The sequence below is a fragment of the Hyperolius riggenbachi genome, chromosome 10 (assembly GCF_040937935.1).
Source record: "Hyperolius riggenbachi isolate aHypRig1 chromosome 10, aHypRig1.pri, whole genome shotgun sequence".
NCBI classification, from domain to species: domain Eukaryota; kingdom Metazoa; phylum Chordata; class Amphibia; order Anura; family Hyperoliidae; genus Hyperolius; species Hyperolius riggenbachi.
The window spans coordinates 214,109,943-214,127,108 of NC_090655.1; the positions used below are offsets into that span (position 1 = coordinate 214,109,943).

Consider the following 17,166-nt stretch of genomic DNA (forward strand, 5'->3'; position numbering starts at 1 on the left):
CATCCTGTATGAACAGCTTAGTGAGGAAAAATCATTCTGAATTCTTATTAATTCTGGTGACTGACCTGCAACCATTGCAGAAAATGTCATGCTGGATCTCATGATTCTCATTTTATTCAATAATTTTATACTCCGTAAGTAACTGGAATCAATCTTCATCTCAACCTTCCCATATTTCCTTGCATAAAATAAATCAGGCTGAGAGAGTGCTAGCTCTGGGAGTCAATCATGAGCCTCAATCCAGTAAAGCAGAAAACAGCTGATTTTACTGAACAGTTTGTTAAATAGCAATTCACTAGGGCCGTTAGTGCATGGAAGAGTAACATTACTGGCTAGAGGGGTAAATTACTGACTTGTACTATGTTTGGTATTTAGCTCCAGCCTGGAGCTGACAGTAACTAACAATCAGCCATACGGTAAACTGGACAGGCAAATTAGACAGCCAATAGGAAGAGCCTCCCCATCCTACTCCTGTCTCCATTGGTGCCAATATACTGCCGGGCGGGACATCAGAAAGTAGAAAAAAAAGATGCAAGGCACATTCATATAGGTTTCCCCTGTATTTCTTTACTTGTGCACATCTATAGATTAATAGAGAAAGAGGGCCCTCTAGTAGCATGCAACAGATCTAAAGGTATACTGGGGGTGCCTTTTACTGTTGTACGCTGTCACAAACAGATCTTGCAATGGAAAGACTCATGTTTTAGGCAGAACACTTGTACCAGAAGAATCAGCACAACTTTGGCCAGAAGTGGGAGAACATCACCATAGCAGAATACAGCTTGCTGCTGAGGCCTACCCCACACCTGGTTAGACTTCTACATTTTACACAGCAGATCTTAGTGAATTGAATCCATGTTTTTGGTAAATTACCAAACTATTACCGCATGTCTGAAAATCGAAAGCGGGAAAAAAGGGCGCAGGCCGCCAGTGGACAAAAAGGGCGCCGCCATTCACTAAATAACGTTTAATGGGCGCCGAGCAGGAAAAAAGGGTGCAGGACATAAATAACGTTTACAAACGGCGCCAGGAGATTTTTAATGATTTATAAGTGTGCTTGTGCTGATTTACGTTTATAAAATGCACCCGTGCCGAATAATGTTTATAAAAATACTAAACATATTTATCTTATTTAACTAATTAAAACATTATTTAACGTTTTATCCCTTACTGTTTGTAAAACATTATTATTCACAAAATAAGTACGTAACGTAAATTGCAAAATATTTTTTGCATCCACAATTAGTAAAACATTATTATCCACATAATAAAGAGGGGTCTTAGGTTTAGGCACCACCAGGGGGGTCTTAGGTTTAGGCACCAACAGGGGGGGTCTTAGGTTTAGGCACTAACAGGGGTGTCTAGGGGTTAGGGGTAGGTACAGGGAGGGTTACTTAGGCACCAACAGGGGGGGTCTTAGGTTTAGGCACCAAAAGGGGGGTCTTAGGTTTAGGCACCAACAGGGGGGTCTTAGGTTTAGGCACCAACAGGGGGGTCTTAGGTTTAGGCACCAACAGGGGGGTCTTAGGTTTAGGCACCAACAGGGGGGTCTAGGGGTTAGGGATAGGTACAGGGAGGGTTCTGTGTAAGAGTAGGATTAGGTATAGTTTTAGTAAAATTTTAGAAATAATTACTAATGTTTTATAACACTTATTACGAACGTAGTTATATTTATATCATCGTTATAAAGAATATTTTCAGATTTTATTATAAGAACAAACCATAAATGAAGGTTATTCACAATAAGATACAATTATAACAATTAAACATATATTATTGTTTTTTTAATAAACGTAATTATAAGTTTAACTTTTGAAACAGGGAAGATTAACGTTTTCACAATTTCCGATTTCATAAACATTATTTAATGATTTATAATTTTGTTAAACATTATTTGTAAACGAAATATAGCACACTATTTTTATAAACCCTATTAATTATTAATTATTATTTAGAGTTTACACCCCGCGCCCTTTTTGTCCGGGCGCCCTTTTTGTACGTACGCCTGAAAATCTTAGTAAATTTGAAAAAAAAAGTCTCAAATACCAACCTACCTCCCTTAGTGAATTGAGCCCAAGGAAAGCTGTAACTAATGGCAACATACAGGCTGTCGAGCATACTATAAAATATTACTGATCGGAAGAAAGGATGCTTGCTTATGTGACTTCATTGGTTTATTTTAATGGAGACCCTTCCCCACACTCTGAACTTGAAGGTGGACTCTTCTGGGGTATAGAATGGTTTCCTTGAAGAGATAAACCTTTCCTGCAATCTGAGCAGGAAAAGACATTTTCACCATTGTAGGGATTTAAATGGATTTTGAGGCTCCCTCTGTGAGAGAAACATCTGTTGCATCTGGAGCAGGAAAAGGGTTTCTCGCCGGTGTGAACTCTGTGGTGTCTAACAAGTTCTGACTTTGTCTTAAATGTTTTCTCGCACTCTGAACAAGGAAAGGGCCTCTCGCCAGTGTGATTTCTCTGGTGGACCACAAGTTTAGACTTCGTCTTAAATAATTTCTCGCACTCAGAGCATGAAAAGTTTTTTTCACCTGTGTGAACTCTACGGTGGGAAATGACCTGGGACTTTGTTTTGAATGATTTCCCACACTCAGAACAAGGATAGGGCCTCTCGCCAGTGTGGACTCGCTCATGTGTAACCAGTTCTATTGTAGTTTTAAAAGATTTATCACACTCAGAGCATGAAAAGTTTTTTTCGGAGGTGTGAACTCTACGATGAGAAATTAAATGAGACTTTGTTTTAAACAATTTCCCACAGTCAGAACAAGGATAGGGTCTCTCATTGGTATGAACCCTCTGATGTACGGTAAGCTCCGATTTACTTTTAAACCATTTCTCGCACTCTGAACATGACAATGGTTGCATGTGCCTTTTCTGGTGCGCTATTAGAGACGCTTCAGATTTACAAAACTTGCCACATTCAGGACATGGAAATGTCTGATCATTTGTATGTATATCATGGTATGATGTATCAAAAGATGATTCCTGCAGATTAGTTTGATCTGTTGCATGATTGGCTCTGTGAAATGGTAAGTAGACATTCGAGGTGATAGATTGTGATTTCATGTTAGACCTCTCATCACTAGAGGAAGCCATTATTCTATTTGCTTGGTAACATTTGTGATGTGTGATTCCAGTAATGGGGTCTCCTAGAGAATATTGTGTGACACCAGATTCATCTGCAGTATCATCTGGCTGTGACATAAGATGTCCCTCTGAGGTGCTCCCGACATCGTGTCTCCCTGTTAGGGAGGAAAAACATCACTATTACACGCATGTTACATTTTCATATTCTACAGTTAGAAGACATGTATGTTGTCACCTGTGTCAGTAAGCTGTGTCACATAACTGGAATATCCAAGTCAGCTATTGCAAATTGACAAACACCGTACATTGATAACATTCTTATTCCAAGGAATGGAGATGGGCCTTTCATATGGTGTACAGTATCTTCTCCTCATTTGTTGGGAACATGATGTTATGCTGAGGAATGGAGATGGGCCTTCCATATGGTGTACAGTATCTCCTCATTTGTTGGGAACATGATGTTATACTGAGGAATGGAGATGGGCCTTCCATATGGTGTACAGTATCTCCTCATCATTTGTTGGGAACATATAGTTTACCTTTCTATTAGCCCTGCTAAAAAGAAAACTATTTGAAGTCCCTTTTTGTTTTCCAGTACAGCAAGAGTTATAAAAAAAAACTATCTATGCAAAAGAGCTTGTCAAGAGTTTGTGAGTTCAGACTGGTTTCCTGAAAAGCAAATAAAAGCTAAAAGGCTGATATCTGTCAGGTAGAGGGGAGATAAGGTTTTGCTGCAAAAAAGTTCAAAGGGTCATTACTTCTGCTCCTTTTTCAGCCATACAAGGCAGAGTGTGGAATCTCAACTGCAACAGTGACAGTCTGATGCAATCTTAAAAATTAAGTTATAAAACTGAAAATAAAAACATAAGACACTGTTCTATACTACTAATGTTCTATTTATCATCCGTATTGCACATAGAATTCAGTATCTCATAAGTTTAGTTGCACCTCAGGTTCATTTCATAGCGAAAATCAAATTCCATTTGCCCACTGCTCTATATTTATTATGTAGTCTACAACTTGACTCTGCATTGCAAATATTCCAATATTATCATAAATGTTTCTGTTGTAATAAATCTTATCTCAGTCAGCCTGACTTTACTGTGCCTCACTTTCAGGCTACCCTCTATATGGACCATGGAGGCTGGTGATTATAGGGCTCTAAATTATAGGCTATAAATTTTCATGACAATGCCAGCCTGCATGTGAGTCCAAACACTGTTTAGAGGAGCTACACGTACCAGCCACCCTATATTTGGTATGTATCATGTCATACTTTCATGCTGCTCAATGCTATGCTGGTTTCTAGTCTGTAAAGTAATTTCCAATAGAAATATGGTGTTAGCCATGCACACACTAGGATTGCAGGTGTATTGGCTGAGCATCATAAAGCACATTCGCGTAACCCCAAGCCCATCCTACAAATTTACGTGATTGGATAGAAAACTTGGTGTCTTAACCTGCTCATAAACATAAACGGCTAATACATGGCTTTTTCAATGAGGTTTCCACATATTGCCTTATTAACTAAGTAAGATAGTAAGATGTAGGGAAGTCGTACCCCCTCGCCCCCCCCCCCCCCCCTCGCCATTGTACGAGAATGTCTAATTTTGTTTTATAATTACCTGAGCCAATACCAACTGAGCAGTCCTCCTCTTCACATTCTTCTTTGATTGCCTTCACCTTTTCACCATCCTCCATGAACTGCTGATCATGCCTCACATAAGTATCTTCTTCTCTTTCCTCTTTTATTGTCCTCATTATTTTACCGTCCTCCATAAGCTGATTATTCCTCACATATTTGTCTTTCTCTTCTTCCATTGTCCCCATCAGTTCACCCTCCCTCATGCACTGCTGATCATCACTCAAATACAGCTCTTCTTCTTCCTCTTTTATTGTCCTCATCATTACACCTTCCTCCACAGACCGTCCATCAGGACCTGCATACAACTCTTCTTCCTTCTTAATGGCCAATTTCCCTTCACCATTCTCCATAGATTGATGCTGATCACCCGTCACACACATCTCTTCTTTTTCCTCTTTAATTGTCGTCATTATTGCATCCTCCTCCATCGACTGCTGATCACCTTTTACATACATTTCTTCTTCTTTAATTAAACTCGTAATTTCACCCTTCTCTGTAGACTGCCCATCACCCTTCATGTCTTTTCTTATGCAACGTTACGATGATTCAATTCTTCTTCCTACAACCACAGAATATGAATATTTCTTAAATATGAATATTAGAACAAGGGTGAGAGAAGCAACAGACTGGTGTAACGATTGGTGTCAGCACGCAGAGAGAATCTGATTATTGGTGATCTGCAGTATCACCAAGAATGCACATATATACCTGATTATTGATGATCTGCAGAATCACCGACAATACAGATATATTGCTAACCTCTGGACACCTATGGTATGTGAGTGTTTGGTGTAACAGTAATACTTTGAGTCACGCACCTGCTGAGCAGATGATCAAAGGCAGTAAAGGAATACTGCTCTTGAGGACACAGAAACCTTCCAGCAGCCTGAGACTCTCCAAGGGGTGGAGTCAGGCTGGAGGTAGGAAGGGCCAGAAGGTGAGTGACACTTGAAGGTGGATGTCACTATCTGATCTGGAGACTATCTCTTAATGGGAGAGATAGCTCTCGAGGTCGGGCAAGCCAGGTCGGCAACACACGGTCAGATAAAGTACATAGACGGAAGGCTGATTCGGTGTCCAAGGCTAGCAGGGTTTGGCAACAGAGTATCAGATATGCGAGGTACCGAATCAGAGGACAGAGGAGTGGTCAGGAAAGCAATAGGTCATAACAGATATCAAACAATGCCTAGTCTGGGTGTGAGGTCCTTGGTCTCTACACCCTGGAACTAGTCTGATGAATAACAGAATGATCGCACAAGTTCCCTAGTCTTGGGTGTGAGGTCTGTGGTCTCTACACCCTGGAACTAGTCTGGAGTATAACACAAATGATAATACAGTTTCCTAGTCTTGGGTGCGAGGTCTGTGGTCTCAGCACCCTGGAACTAGACTGATGAATAACAGAATGATCGCACAAGTTCCCTAGTCTTGGGTGTGAGGTCCGTGGTCTCAGCACCCTGGAACTAGTCTGGAGTATAACACAAATGATAATGCGAGTTCCCTAGTCTGGGTGTGAGGTCCGTGGTCTCTACACCCTGGAACTAGTCTAAGCATAAACAGAATAACAATACAAGTAATCTAGCTCAGTGTGAATTCCCAGGTCCACCTGGTTCAAACACACTGTTGGATCTGACTAAGGTCTGAGTGCTTCCGCGTAATGTTCGCAACGGCAGACAACTTGAGACTGGCCAGCAGTAATTATATATGGAGTTGTGCTCTCGGGCACCACCCCTAAATGATCAACCAATAGAGTACTGCTCTGGAGTCAGCTGATCGGCGTGATCATCTGACCTCTCCTTGCCCAGTATAAGAGTTCTGCCTCTCAGCATTCCTACGCCTGTGTGCACTAACAGACTCAGCCACACCAGACACACGCTGCCGCGTGCAAACAGCTGTGCTGGACGCGGAACCAGCCGCCTTACTGTTGTTACATGCGGCGGCTTTTCCGCGTTCTCTCACAACTGGCACTAAATGCGGCAGGAATGGATCAAAAACCACATGGGGCTTACCTGCAGCGTGCTCCAAAACATAAGTCCATAAGTTCCAAGTCAAAAGTAGAGAAAGAGATGGGCACAGCTGCATAAAATACCCTTTATTGTGGCCGGGTAGACAATAGTTACAGCAGTGGGGGGAAAGGAGATGTCTGACAGCTGTTTCGCAGGGATTAAGACGTCTCTGATGAAGCAGGGTTAATCCCTGCGAAACAGCTGTCAGACATCTCCTTTCCCCCACTGCTGTAACTATTGTGTCTACCTGACCACAATAAAGGGTATTTTATGCAGCTGTGCCCATCTCTTTCTCTATTTTTGGCTTTGAACATTAGAACATTTAGGCCATGTAAGAGAATGGAACCCCACCTACAATTTAGATTCACTTTTGAATTATAGATGTTTAATTCCATTTACCTGATAATGGTTGGGGATGTGTAACCTTCCTGTAATTTCAATCCTGAACACCCGTGGCTTTCTGCTATTGGATCCACCTATAGGAAGTACATATGCATCAACTAAATATATTGGGGTTGATTCACTAACATTTACACTCTGCTGATAGTGTAGGCAATAGTTAGTGCAAGTTACACAAATTGCTTAACATGCCTTACGCAAATATTTTAAGGATGTTATGCAGACAACACATACTTTGCTCATATTACCTGCATTAAAGTACCCCTGAACTAAGAGGGATAGGATGGCTGCCATATTTATTTACTTTTATCAATACCAGTTGCCTGGCATCCTGCTGATCCCTTTGGCTGCAGGAGCGTCTGAATTACTCACCTAAAACAAGCATATGGCTAATCCAGTCACAAGCCTACTATGCATGCTAGTTCAGAGTCAATGGTTAAAATAAATATTAAGGAGGCCATACACTTATAGATTTGCACCAGATTTGACCATCAGAAAGATTCCTGTCAGGTCGAATTTGACAGGAATCTGTCTGAGGTGTGCCACACACAAGGAACAGATTTCCAATAGCTTTCAAAATGAAATCTATTGAAAATCAATAGAAATGCATTATTGCACCAATCGATCCAATACAACTGTATGGGCCATTGATCTGCTGTCAGCAGCCGATCGACCCAGATTTTTTCATCCGGACCAATCGAGCCAATCGGTCGGAAATCAATCAGTTGGGCGATCGATTATGCTTCCTGCTGCATCGATTTCAAGCTGATTCGATCAGATCGGTCAAATCGGTTGTCGATCGATGTCAGGAATCGACCAGTGTATGGGCCCCTTTATGCTGGGAATACATGGCTCGATTTTGAGCCATTAAGATGGCTCGATTGATAATTTCCGACATCTCTGATCTCCGGCCCGATCGTTTCACCGCTCGATTCCGCATAGAGGACAATGGAAAAAGATAAGAAAAATGAGCGGAAGATAAGAGAATTGCCCGCGGAAATCGAGCGGCGAAACGATCGAGCGGGAGAATTGAGTGGAAAATCGAGCCGTGTATTCCCAGCATTAGACTTTATAGTAGTGTAGAATCCGCAGGACAGCAAGGCAATGTGCATTGTTTAAAATATCAACCCTCATATTTTTCTCACTTTAGGTGTGCTCTAATGAGCAAAGCCTATGTTGCCTGCATAACACGCCTATGTTATTTGCATAACACTTGTCACATAATTTGCATAACCTGCACTAACCTTGAGGGTGGTTTCATACTGGGGCGGTGCGGTAATATTACCGCACCATACCGCAGGAAAATGAAAGTCTATGGAGACTTCATACTACCGCGGTACAGCACGATGCAACAGAAGTGAAGTTTTCGCAGGTCTCGGATAGACCTACCTTACCGCACGGTTCTGCGTCGAACTGCGGCAGACCAGAAGTCAAGTAAGTCTATGGCAACGCAGGGATTTACAAAAGGATGGCAGCGGCAGTGCAGTTCACATGTGCGGAAGCGTATTTTTTACAATACGCTTCCAGGTACGTCCGTATTTTATGAAACAGGAAGTGACCGCAAACGAGCATTACTTTCTGTTTGGATCTCAGCCAGAAGGGGAATACCGCATACTAACGCGGTAATCCCCAAAGGCCTGTTTTTGGTGGTGCGGCCCCTAGGCCACAACGCACCACTGCTGTCAACCAATAGTCTGAAACCGGTCTCAAGTGCGCTACAAGTGTTACATAAACGTTACTGCATTAATCCCATTGTTTCTGTCAGGTCATGGGAGATCTAGGTGGATCTTACCTCTATAATGCTACATACACACGCTGGATAGACTAAAAAGACCACCTCGGCCAAGATCGAGAGTCAATGTAGTGTGTATACAGTAACCCTCCGACATTTGCTAAAGATCTGGCATGCCGGATCTTTAGCAATCTCCCCTCTCTCCATCTCATGGGTTACAGATGCGTCGCTAGGTTGGAGACTAGTAACGCATCTGTACAGCTTCAACACTGCACTGTCACCCAAGGGATAATGTACCAATCCCTGCTGGGCGACAGGTGTGTACCAGGCATAAGACATTAAAGTGCCCCCTTACCTGATGATATGAGGAGCAGCTGATGCTCCATCATGATGTTCTTGTGGAGATCCTTATGTCCTTCCATATACTGCCACTCCTCCATGCAGAAACAGAGAGTGACATCCTGACTCCTTATAGGAACCCGACATACACAATGACACAGTCACCATCCAGGCACATTACGATCTTGTAGAGTTTCTTATGTTGGCCTTTTTCCAAATGCAAGGTCATTGTCAGGATGACATCAATCTTGGAGACATTTCACACTGCTACATTTGGATTGTTCTTCAAATGCAAAAACAGAACATGCTCCATTTTTTATGTATTTGCTTTTCTGTAAAATGAATAGAAATACAAGAAAAAAAATCAAAACATGTATTGTGCATATTGTCTGCCTAATCTTGTCAACACTTGTAAAAACATGTTTCCCCTCTTGCGCTGGAAAAATGCAAAACATACAGAAATGCATACACACACAAAAAAAGTTACAGATGCAAAAAAATACTTATACAAAAAAATTATAGTAAAACAATAAATGCAAGAAAACCCACACAGAAATGCTTCCCGTGTGAATTGAATAAACAAAACAAACAGAACAAAAACAAAAAAACACTACACAATTGCAGTGGATTTGCGTTCAGCCTTATTTGGTGTGAAAGAGTCCTTCATGAGAAATTCTTACATGCTGTACAAATAATAAGTGATTAGTCATTTGTCATGGAGAAGTGAATGTTTACATGATAATTCCTCTCCCTGCCTGTATTCCCTGTTCCCCCAGTAGAAAACTAAATAAATCATAAGGCATAGCTAAGATTCAGCTATCAGCAGCAACAAATACGCTAACTTCTACTAGACTCTCATAGGGCTTGATTCACAAAGCGGTGCTAACAGTTATGCAGTACAGTTACGATATGCGCAAATCGCGTGCGCAAAAGTCTGCGATCGCGCGAATCACGGTACTTTGCGTGCACAAAAGTCCGCGAACGGCACTTCACGTGCTAACTGTTAGCACCGCTTTGTGAATCAAGCCCATAGAGTTTTCCAAAAAGGGCATGTAACAAATAAGCTGTTAGCATGGCTTCCAAAGGCTCTCTATGGTAAACTGCAGGGCTAAACATGCTTCAGGGAGAGGAGGGCTCTGCTGTGAAAGTCTCAGCACACTAAGGGGCAGATTCAGTAACATATAACAAAGTTGTGCCACCTTGGACACACATTCCCAGTGGGTACCACAGCTTACTGCATGCTTAGTTTAAAGGACAACTGAAACTAGAGGAATATGGGGGCTGTCATATTATTTCCTTATGAGCAATACCAGTTGCCTGGCTATCCTGCTGATCCTCTGCCTCTAATACTTGTAGCCATTAGGCACAAGCATGCAGCAGATCCGGCGTTTCTTGACATTATTATCAGAACTGACAATATTAGCGGCATGTCTGGTGCTATTCAGACAGTAATGCAACCAAATAGATCAGCAGAGCTGCCAGGCAACTAGTATTGTTTAAAAGGAAATAAATATGGCAGTCTCCATATACTTCTTAATTCAGTCGTCCTTTAAAGACATCTCTGGCATATGAATGCTGACTACACCACCTCCTAGGACCAATTGCTTTATAAACTAGCTGAATGATGCTGTTCATATATTACAATGCTTCTTTTATCTCTGGAAAAATAGTAGTACTTATGTATCAACCCATCCACTGAGTTTGGCAGACTACTGTTGAAATTCTATTTACTCTCCTGGTAACAGCAAAGCATGGTTGGAAAGTCGAGAGTCTAGGCTTTTGTTCCATCAGGGTCAGTGGGATGCACAGTTCCTGAGTTAGGAAGTGATGAAGGAGCGATGTCCCCTGCATCGGCCTGCAAAGAGTGAGACAAACCCAACGTGATCTTCCAGGATGAACCCGTCACAATGATCAGCAGTGCACCTGGAAGGTCTCCTTCCTCCTCCTCAGCATGACTCGGTGTCTTCACAAGTCTCCAGTGCCTGGTATTGTTTATTACAGTAGGATGAACACACCAGTAATGCACCCTTGTCTCCTCTCTCTGTGTGTCTTAATGGCCAGGGCTGGAGATTCGATTCCACTACATAAGCTCTCTGCAGCTAAGTGCAGGGGACACCCTTCCTACAAGACCCTCTAACTTGCGAATGGGGCATCGCACTGACTCGGGACCTGGTTTAGAGAAAAGCCAGGAGTCTCAGCCTTCCAAAAAAGGTTAGCCAGGGTAGTAAACAGAATTTTAATAAAGGGCTGAACATTACATCCCAACAATACAATAATAGCAATTTGCACTAACCAAGTGTAGTGTGTGTTGAGCATATATGCTAAATAAGGAGGGGTTGCTGTGCACCAAATACCCTCTGCTTTCCTCCTGCCTCAGTCCACATCCCCTTCCCCACTTCTACTTACTGCCTATGTGCTCAACAAAGAACCTCTGAAGTATCAAATGACACTAGTAAAACATTATATATATATATATATATATATATATATATATATATATATATATATATATATATATATATATATATATATATATATATATATATATATATATATATATATATATATATACAATTACCTCCACTCTCCTGCTGCCAGTCTCAGCAATGTCTCCTCTCAGCTTCTGACATCACTTCCTGCTCATGCCTGCCATTCTTCCTGTCTATGCTCTTCCCTACTTCCTGTTCTGGGCATCACACCCTTTCCTTTCTGTATGCTGCACTTGTAGTAGTATATCATCTGTAGCTGTGCTAGAGCACTTGTAGTATCAGGAAGTTTGAGTACTGTGTGTAATGCCTTTTTATTTGCAGTAACAATAGTTGTTATAGGATTAGATTTCTGTAACTTCCTGCCTTGTCAGATCATCAGGATCAGTATTTGGAATATACAGTATAACACATGAATGTGTGGATATGCAGATGCAGTTCTATCATGTAACATAATTACGTGGCACAAGTATAAACAGCCTTTATTAAATCACCTGTTACAATTTCCTGAATTCTTATTTCTGACTGTTTTGAGGTGAAAATAGAATGTTAAATTGTTGTTTATTATTCAAGAATGTTGCAGTTTAAAGAGGAACTCCAGTGAAAATGATGTAATAAAAAGTGCTTAATTTTTACAATAATTATGTATAAATGATTTAGTCAGTGTTTACCCATTGTAAAATCTTCCCTCTCCCTGATTTACTTTCTGATATTTATTACATAGGGACAGTTTCATTGCTAGCAGGTGAGGTCAGTAAATGTATTCTGCCAGGAAAATTTTAATGGCTGTAATTTACTTATCAGTGAGGTTCACGATACAGTATTCCCAAAAAGGTACAGACAAGACAGAATCGGTCACTTCCATGCCTAAAAATTTCAGTCAGCAAAAAAAAAAAAAAACAAGTAAAACAGCCTGGTTATGAATATGTTTTGCACTGTACATAAACATGTTTACCTCATCATGTCACATGTCACCTCGGATACACTTTAATCGAACAATCCATGACGGTACTTGGTCATTTTTAATGATGGATCACTTCAGCAGATTATCGTTTATCGTCAGCAGTGTGTACAGAGCCACGAACTATTTGTAAACAATTCATCCACAAAGTCTTCAGCACTGTCCCCTACATCCTGCTTTATTTAACAATCCTATTGGTTGGCAATCATTTGCAATCTTCCGCTGTCATTCACATCACATTGATAAACATTTGATAAGATCATGGAACAGTCTCTCGTCTGTTGTTTTACACGACTTTATCTTGTGGTGTATGCAGTGTTAAAGAGGTACTCCATGCAAAATATATAAAAGGTGTGTTCTACCCATCTTCCTGTAAAATGAAATGAAGCTAGTTCTTGCACCTTTGTTATCCTGTATTGTCACGCTGTATTTATTTATTTATTTATTTATATAGCGCCAACATATTACGAAGCACTGTACATAGTTTATTGTCTTGTCGATAACTGTCTCTCAGAGGATACAGAAATGCATACACACACAAAAAAAGTTACAGATGCAAAAAAATACTTATACAAAAAAATTATAGTAAAACAATAAATGCAAGAAAACCCACACAGAAATGCTTCCCGTGTGAATTGAATAAACAAAACAAACAGAACAAAAACAAAAAAACACTACACAATTGCAGTGGATTTGCGTTCAGCCTTATTTGGTGTGAAAGAGTCCTTCATGAGAAATTCTTACATGCTGTACAAATAATAAGTGATTAGTCATTTGTCATGGAGAAGTGAATGTTTACATGATAATTCCTCTCCCTGCCTGTATTCCCTGTTCCCCCAGTAGAAAACTAAATAAATCATAAGGCATAGCTAAGATTCAGCTATCAGCAGCAACAAATACGCTAACTTCTACTAGACTCTCATAGGGCTTGATTCACAAAGCGGTGCTAACAGTTATGCAGTACAGTTACGATATGCGCAAATCGCGTGCGCAAAAGTCTGCGATCGCGCGAATCACGGTACTTTGCGTGCACAAAAGTCCGCGAACGGCACTTCACGTGCTAACTGTTAGCACCGCTTTGTGAATCAAGCCCATAGAGTTTTCCAAAAAGGGCATGTAACAAATAAGCTGTTAGCATGGCTTCCAAAGGCTCTCTATGGTAAACTGCAGGGCTAAACATGCTTCAGGGAGAGGAGGGCTCTGCTGTGAAAGTCTCAGCACACTAAGGGGCAGATTCAGTAACATATAACAAAGTTGTGCCACCTTGGACACACATTCCCAGTGGGTACCACAGCTTACTGCATGCTTAGTTTAAAGGACAACTGAAACTAGAGGAATATGGGGGCTGTCATATTATTTCCTTATGAGCAATACCAGTTGCCTGGCTATCCTGCTGATCCTCTGCCTCTAATACTTGTAGCCATTAGGCACAAGCATGCAGCAGATCCGGCGTTTCTTGACATTATTATCAGAACTGACAATATTAGCGGCATGTCTGGTGCTATTCAGACAGTAATGCAACCAAATAGATCAGCAGAGCTGCCAGGCAACTAGTATTGTTTAAAAGGAAATAAATATGGCAGTCTCCATATACTTCTTAATTCAGTCGTCCTTTAAAGACATCTCTGGCATATGAATGCTGACTACACCACCTCCTAGGACCAATTGCTTTATAAACTAGCTGAATGATACTGTTCATATATTACAATGCTTCTTTTATCTCTGGAAAAATAGTAGTACTTATGTATCAACCCATCCACTGAGTTTGGCAGACTACTGTTGAAATTCTATTTACTCTCCTGGTAACAGCAAAGCATGGTTGGAAAGTCGAGAGTCTAGGCTTTTGTTCCATCAGGGTCAGTGGGATGCACAGTTCCTGAGTTAGGAAGTGATGAAGGAGCGATGTCCCCTGCATCGGCCTGCAAAGAGTGAGACAAACCCAACGTGATCTTCCAGGATGAACCCGTCACAATGATCAGCAGTGCACCTGGAAGGTCTCCTTCCTCCTCCTCAGCATGACTCGGTGTCTTCACAAGTCTCCAGTGCCTGGTATTGTTTATTACAGTAGGATGAACACACCAGTAATGCACCCTTGTCTCCTCTCTCTGTGTGTCTTAATGGCCAGGGCTGGAGATTCGATTCCACTACATAAGCTCTCTGCAGCTAAGTGCAGGGGACACCCTTCCTACAAGACCCTCTAACTTGCGAATGGGGCATCGCACTGACTCGGGACCTGGTTTAGAGAAAAGCCAGGAGTCTCAGCCTTCCAAAAAAGGTTAGCCAGGGTAGTAAACAGAATTTTAATAAAGGGCTGAACATTACATCCCAACAATACAATAATAGCAATTTGCACTAACCAAGTGTAGTGTGTGTTGAGCATATATGCTAAATAAGGAGGGGTTGCTGTGCACCAAATACCCTCTGCTTTCCTCCTGCCTCAGTCCACATCCCCTTCCCCACTTCTACTTACTGCCTATGTGCTCATCAAAGAACCTCTGAAGTATCAAATGACACTAGTAAAACATTATATATATATATATATATATATATATATATATATATATATATATATATATATATATATATATATATATATACACAATTACCTCCACTCTCCTGCTGCCAGTCTCAGCAATGTCTCCTCTCAGCTTCTGACATCACTTCCTGCTCATGCCTGCCATTCTTCCTGTCTATGCTCTTCCCTACTTCCTGTTCTGGGCATCACACCCTTTCCTTTCTGTATGCTGCACTTGTAGTAGTATATCATCTGTAGCTGTGCTAGAGCACTTGTAGTATCAGGAAGTTTGAGTACTGTGTGTAATGCCTTTTTATTTGCAGTAACAATAGTTGTTATAGGATTAGATTTCTGTAACTTCCTGCCTTGTCAGATCATCAGGATCAGTATTTGGAATATACAGTATAACACATGAATGTGTGGATATGCAGATGCAGTTCTATCATGTAACATAATTACGTGGCACAAGTATAAACAGCCTTTATTAAATCACCTGTTACAATTTCCTGAATTCTTATTTCTGACTGTTTTGAGGTGAAAATAGAATGTTAAATTGTTGTTTATTATTCAAGAATGTTGCAGTTTAAAGAGGAACTCCAGTGAAAATGATGTAATAAAAAGTGCTTAATTTTTACAATAATTATGTATAAATGATTTAGTCAGTGTTTACCCATTGTAAAATCTTCCCTCTCCCTGATTTACTTTCTGATATTTATTACATAGGGACAGTTTCATTGCTAGCAGGTGAGGTCAGTGGAAGGAGATGCTGCTTGCTTTTTTGGCAGTTGGAAACAGCTGTAAACAGCTATTTCCCACAATGCTATGAGGTTCACAGACAGGAAACTGTCAGGAACATGGTCCTAACATCACACTGTGGGAGGGATTTCACCACAATATTAGCCATACAGACCCCATCCGTTTGAGAAAAGGAAAAGATTTCTCATGTAAAAGGGGGTATCAGCTACTGATTGGGATGAAGTTCATTTCTTGGTTACAGTCTTGTTTTTTCTTTAAGCTAACAACATTTGAATTGCCCTGCTTTTGGATTTCTGTTTTTCTTGCATTTTCCCCTTTTATCCTCCAGAACAGCCAATAGGTTGAGCATACACAGGCACCTTCCTATCAGGAAACACAGACTCATAAAGGTGGCCATACATCTGATCGACCATCAGATTTGATAACTATCTAATTTGATGAAAATCGTGCCACCAAGAGCATGCCGGTGTGGTGAAATTTTTTGCAACTTTATCAGATTTTGCAACCGGTTGCATTTATTTATACGTATAGCTATCAGAAAGTGCAACCTAACCATTGACTTTAACCTATCTGTATCAGAAAATGCAACCCAACCAAACCCTATTCTCACACAGAACCCTCCCCTCTTGCTCAACTAATAACCCCCCCTGGAGGGAACAATCCCCTCTCTTGCTCAACTAATAACACCCCCCCCCAGGGGACAATCCCCCCCTCTTGCTCAACTAATAACCCCCCCCTGGAGGGAACAATCCCCCCTCTTGCTCAACTAATAACCCCCCATGGAGGGAACAATAACCCCCGCCCCAGGGAACAATCCCCCCCTCTTGCTCAACTAATAACCCCCCTGGAGGGAACAATCCCCCCTCTTGCTCAACTAATAACCCCCCCTGGAGGGAACAATCCCCCTTCTAGCTCAATGGGATCTGTGGTTGCAAAAAATTACAGGCGTGTTAACAGAGAGGAGCCACGCCTACACAGTCCTACACTGTCCTCTATGGCAAGTTGCAAAATATGATGGGTAGCAAAAATTTTCACTACACCGGATCGGCAATCCAACCAATTTTGTGCAGAAATTGGTTGCATGTATCGATCAGACATGCTAGAAAATATTGGGCCAGCCTGCACTATCAAGTGCAGTGTGGTAAAGGCGAGTAATAATAACGAACGCAACAGAAATCCAACGCCGCATCCCTCCAATTGTACTTGTACACCTCCCCATGCCTATC

The 17,166-nt window shown here is 41.3% G+C and overlaps 1 protein-coding gene across 3 annotated transcripts; it reads right to left on the bottom strand.

The window, feature by feature from the left end:
- Positions 1-2,156: 2,156 nt before the first annotated feature.
- Positions 2,157-11,848, bottom strand: LOC137536260 (oocyte zinc finger protein XlCOF22-like). 3 transcript variants are annotated; one of them, XM_068258397.1, is made up of 5 exons: positions 11,801-11,848; positions 9,239-9,554; positions 7,152-7,228; positions 4,730-5,308; positions 2,157-3,259 (listed from the first exon to the last, which is right to left on the bottom strand). In XM_068258397.1, exons 4-5 carry the CDS (start codon positions 5,265-5,267, stop codon positions 2,175-2,177), a joined length of 1,623 nt encoding a protein of 540 aa, XP_068114498.1. In that variant the 5' UTR covers positions 5,268-5,308; positions 7,152-7,228; positions 9,239-9,554; positions 11,801-11,848; the 3' UTR covers positions 2,157-2,174. The 3 variants fall into 3 exon arrangements, with proteins under 3 accessions (XP_068114498.1, XP_068114499.1, XP_068114500.1); XM_068258398.1 differs by lacking the exon at positions 11,801-11,848 and adding an exon at positions 11,516-11,589; XM_068258399.1 differs by lacking the exon at positions 7,152-7,228.
- Between the last annotated feature and the right edge of the window lie 5,318 nt (positions 11,849-17,166).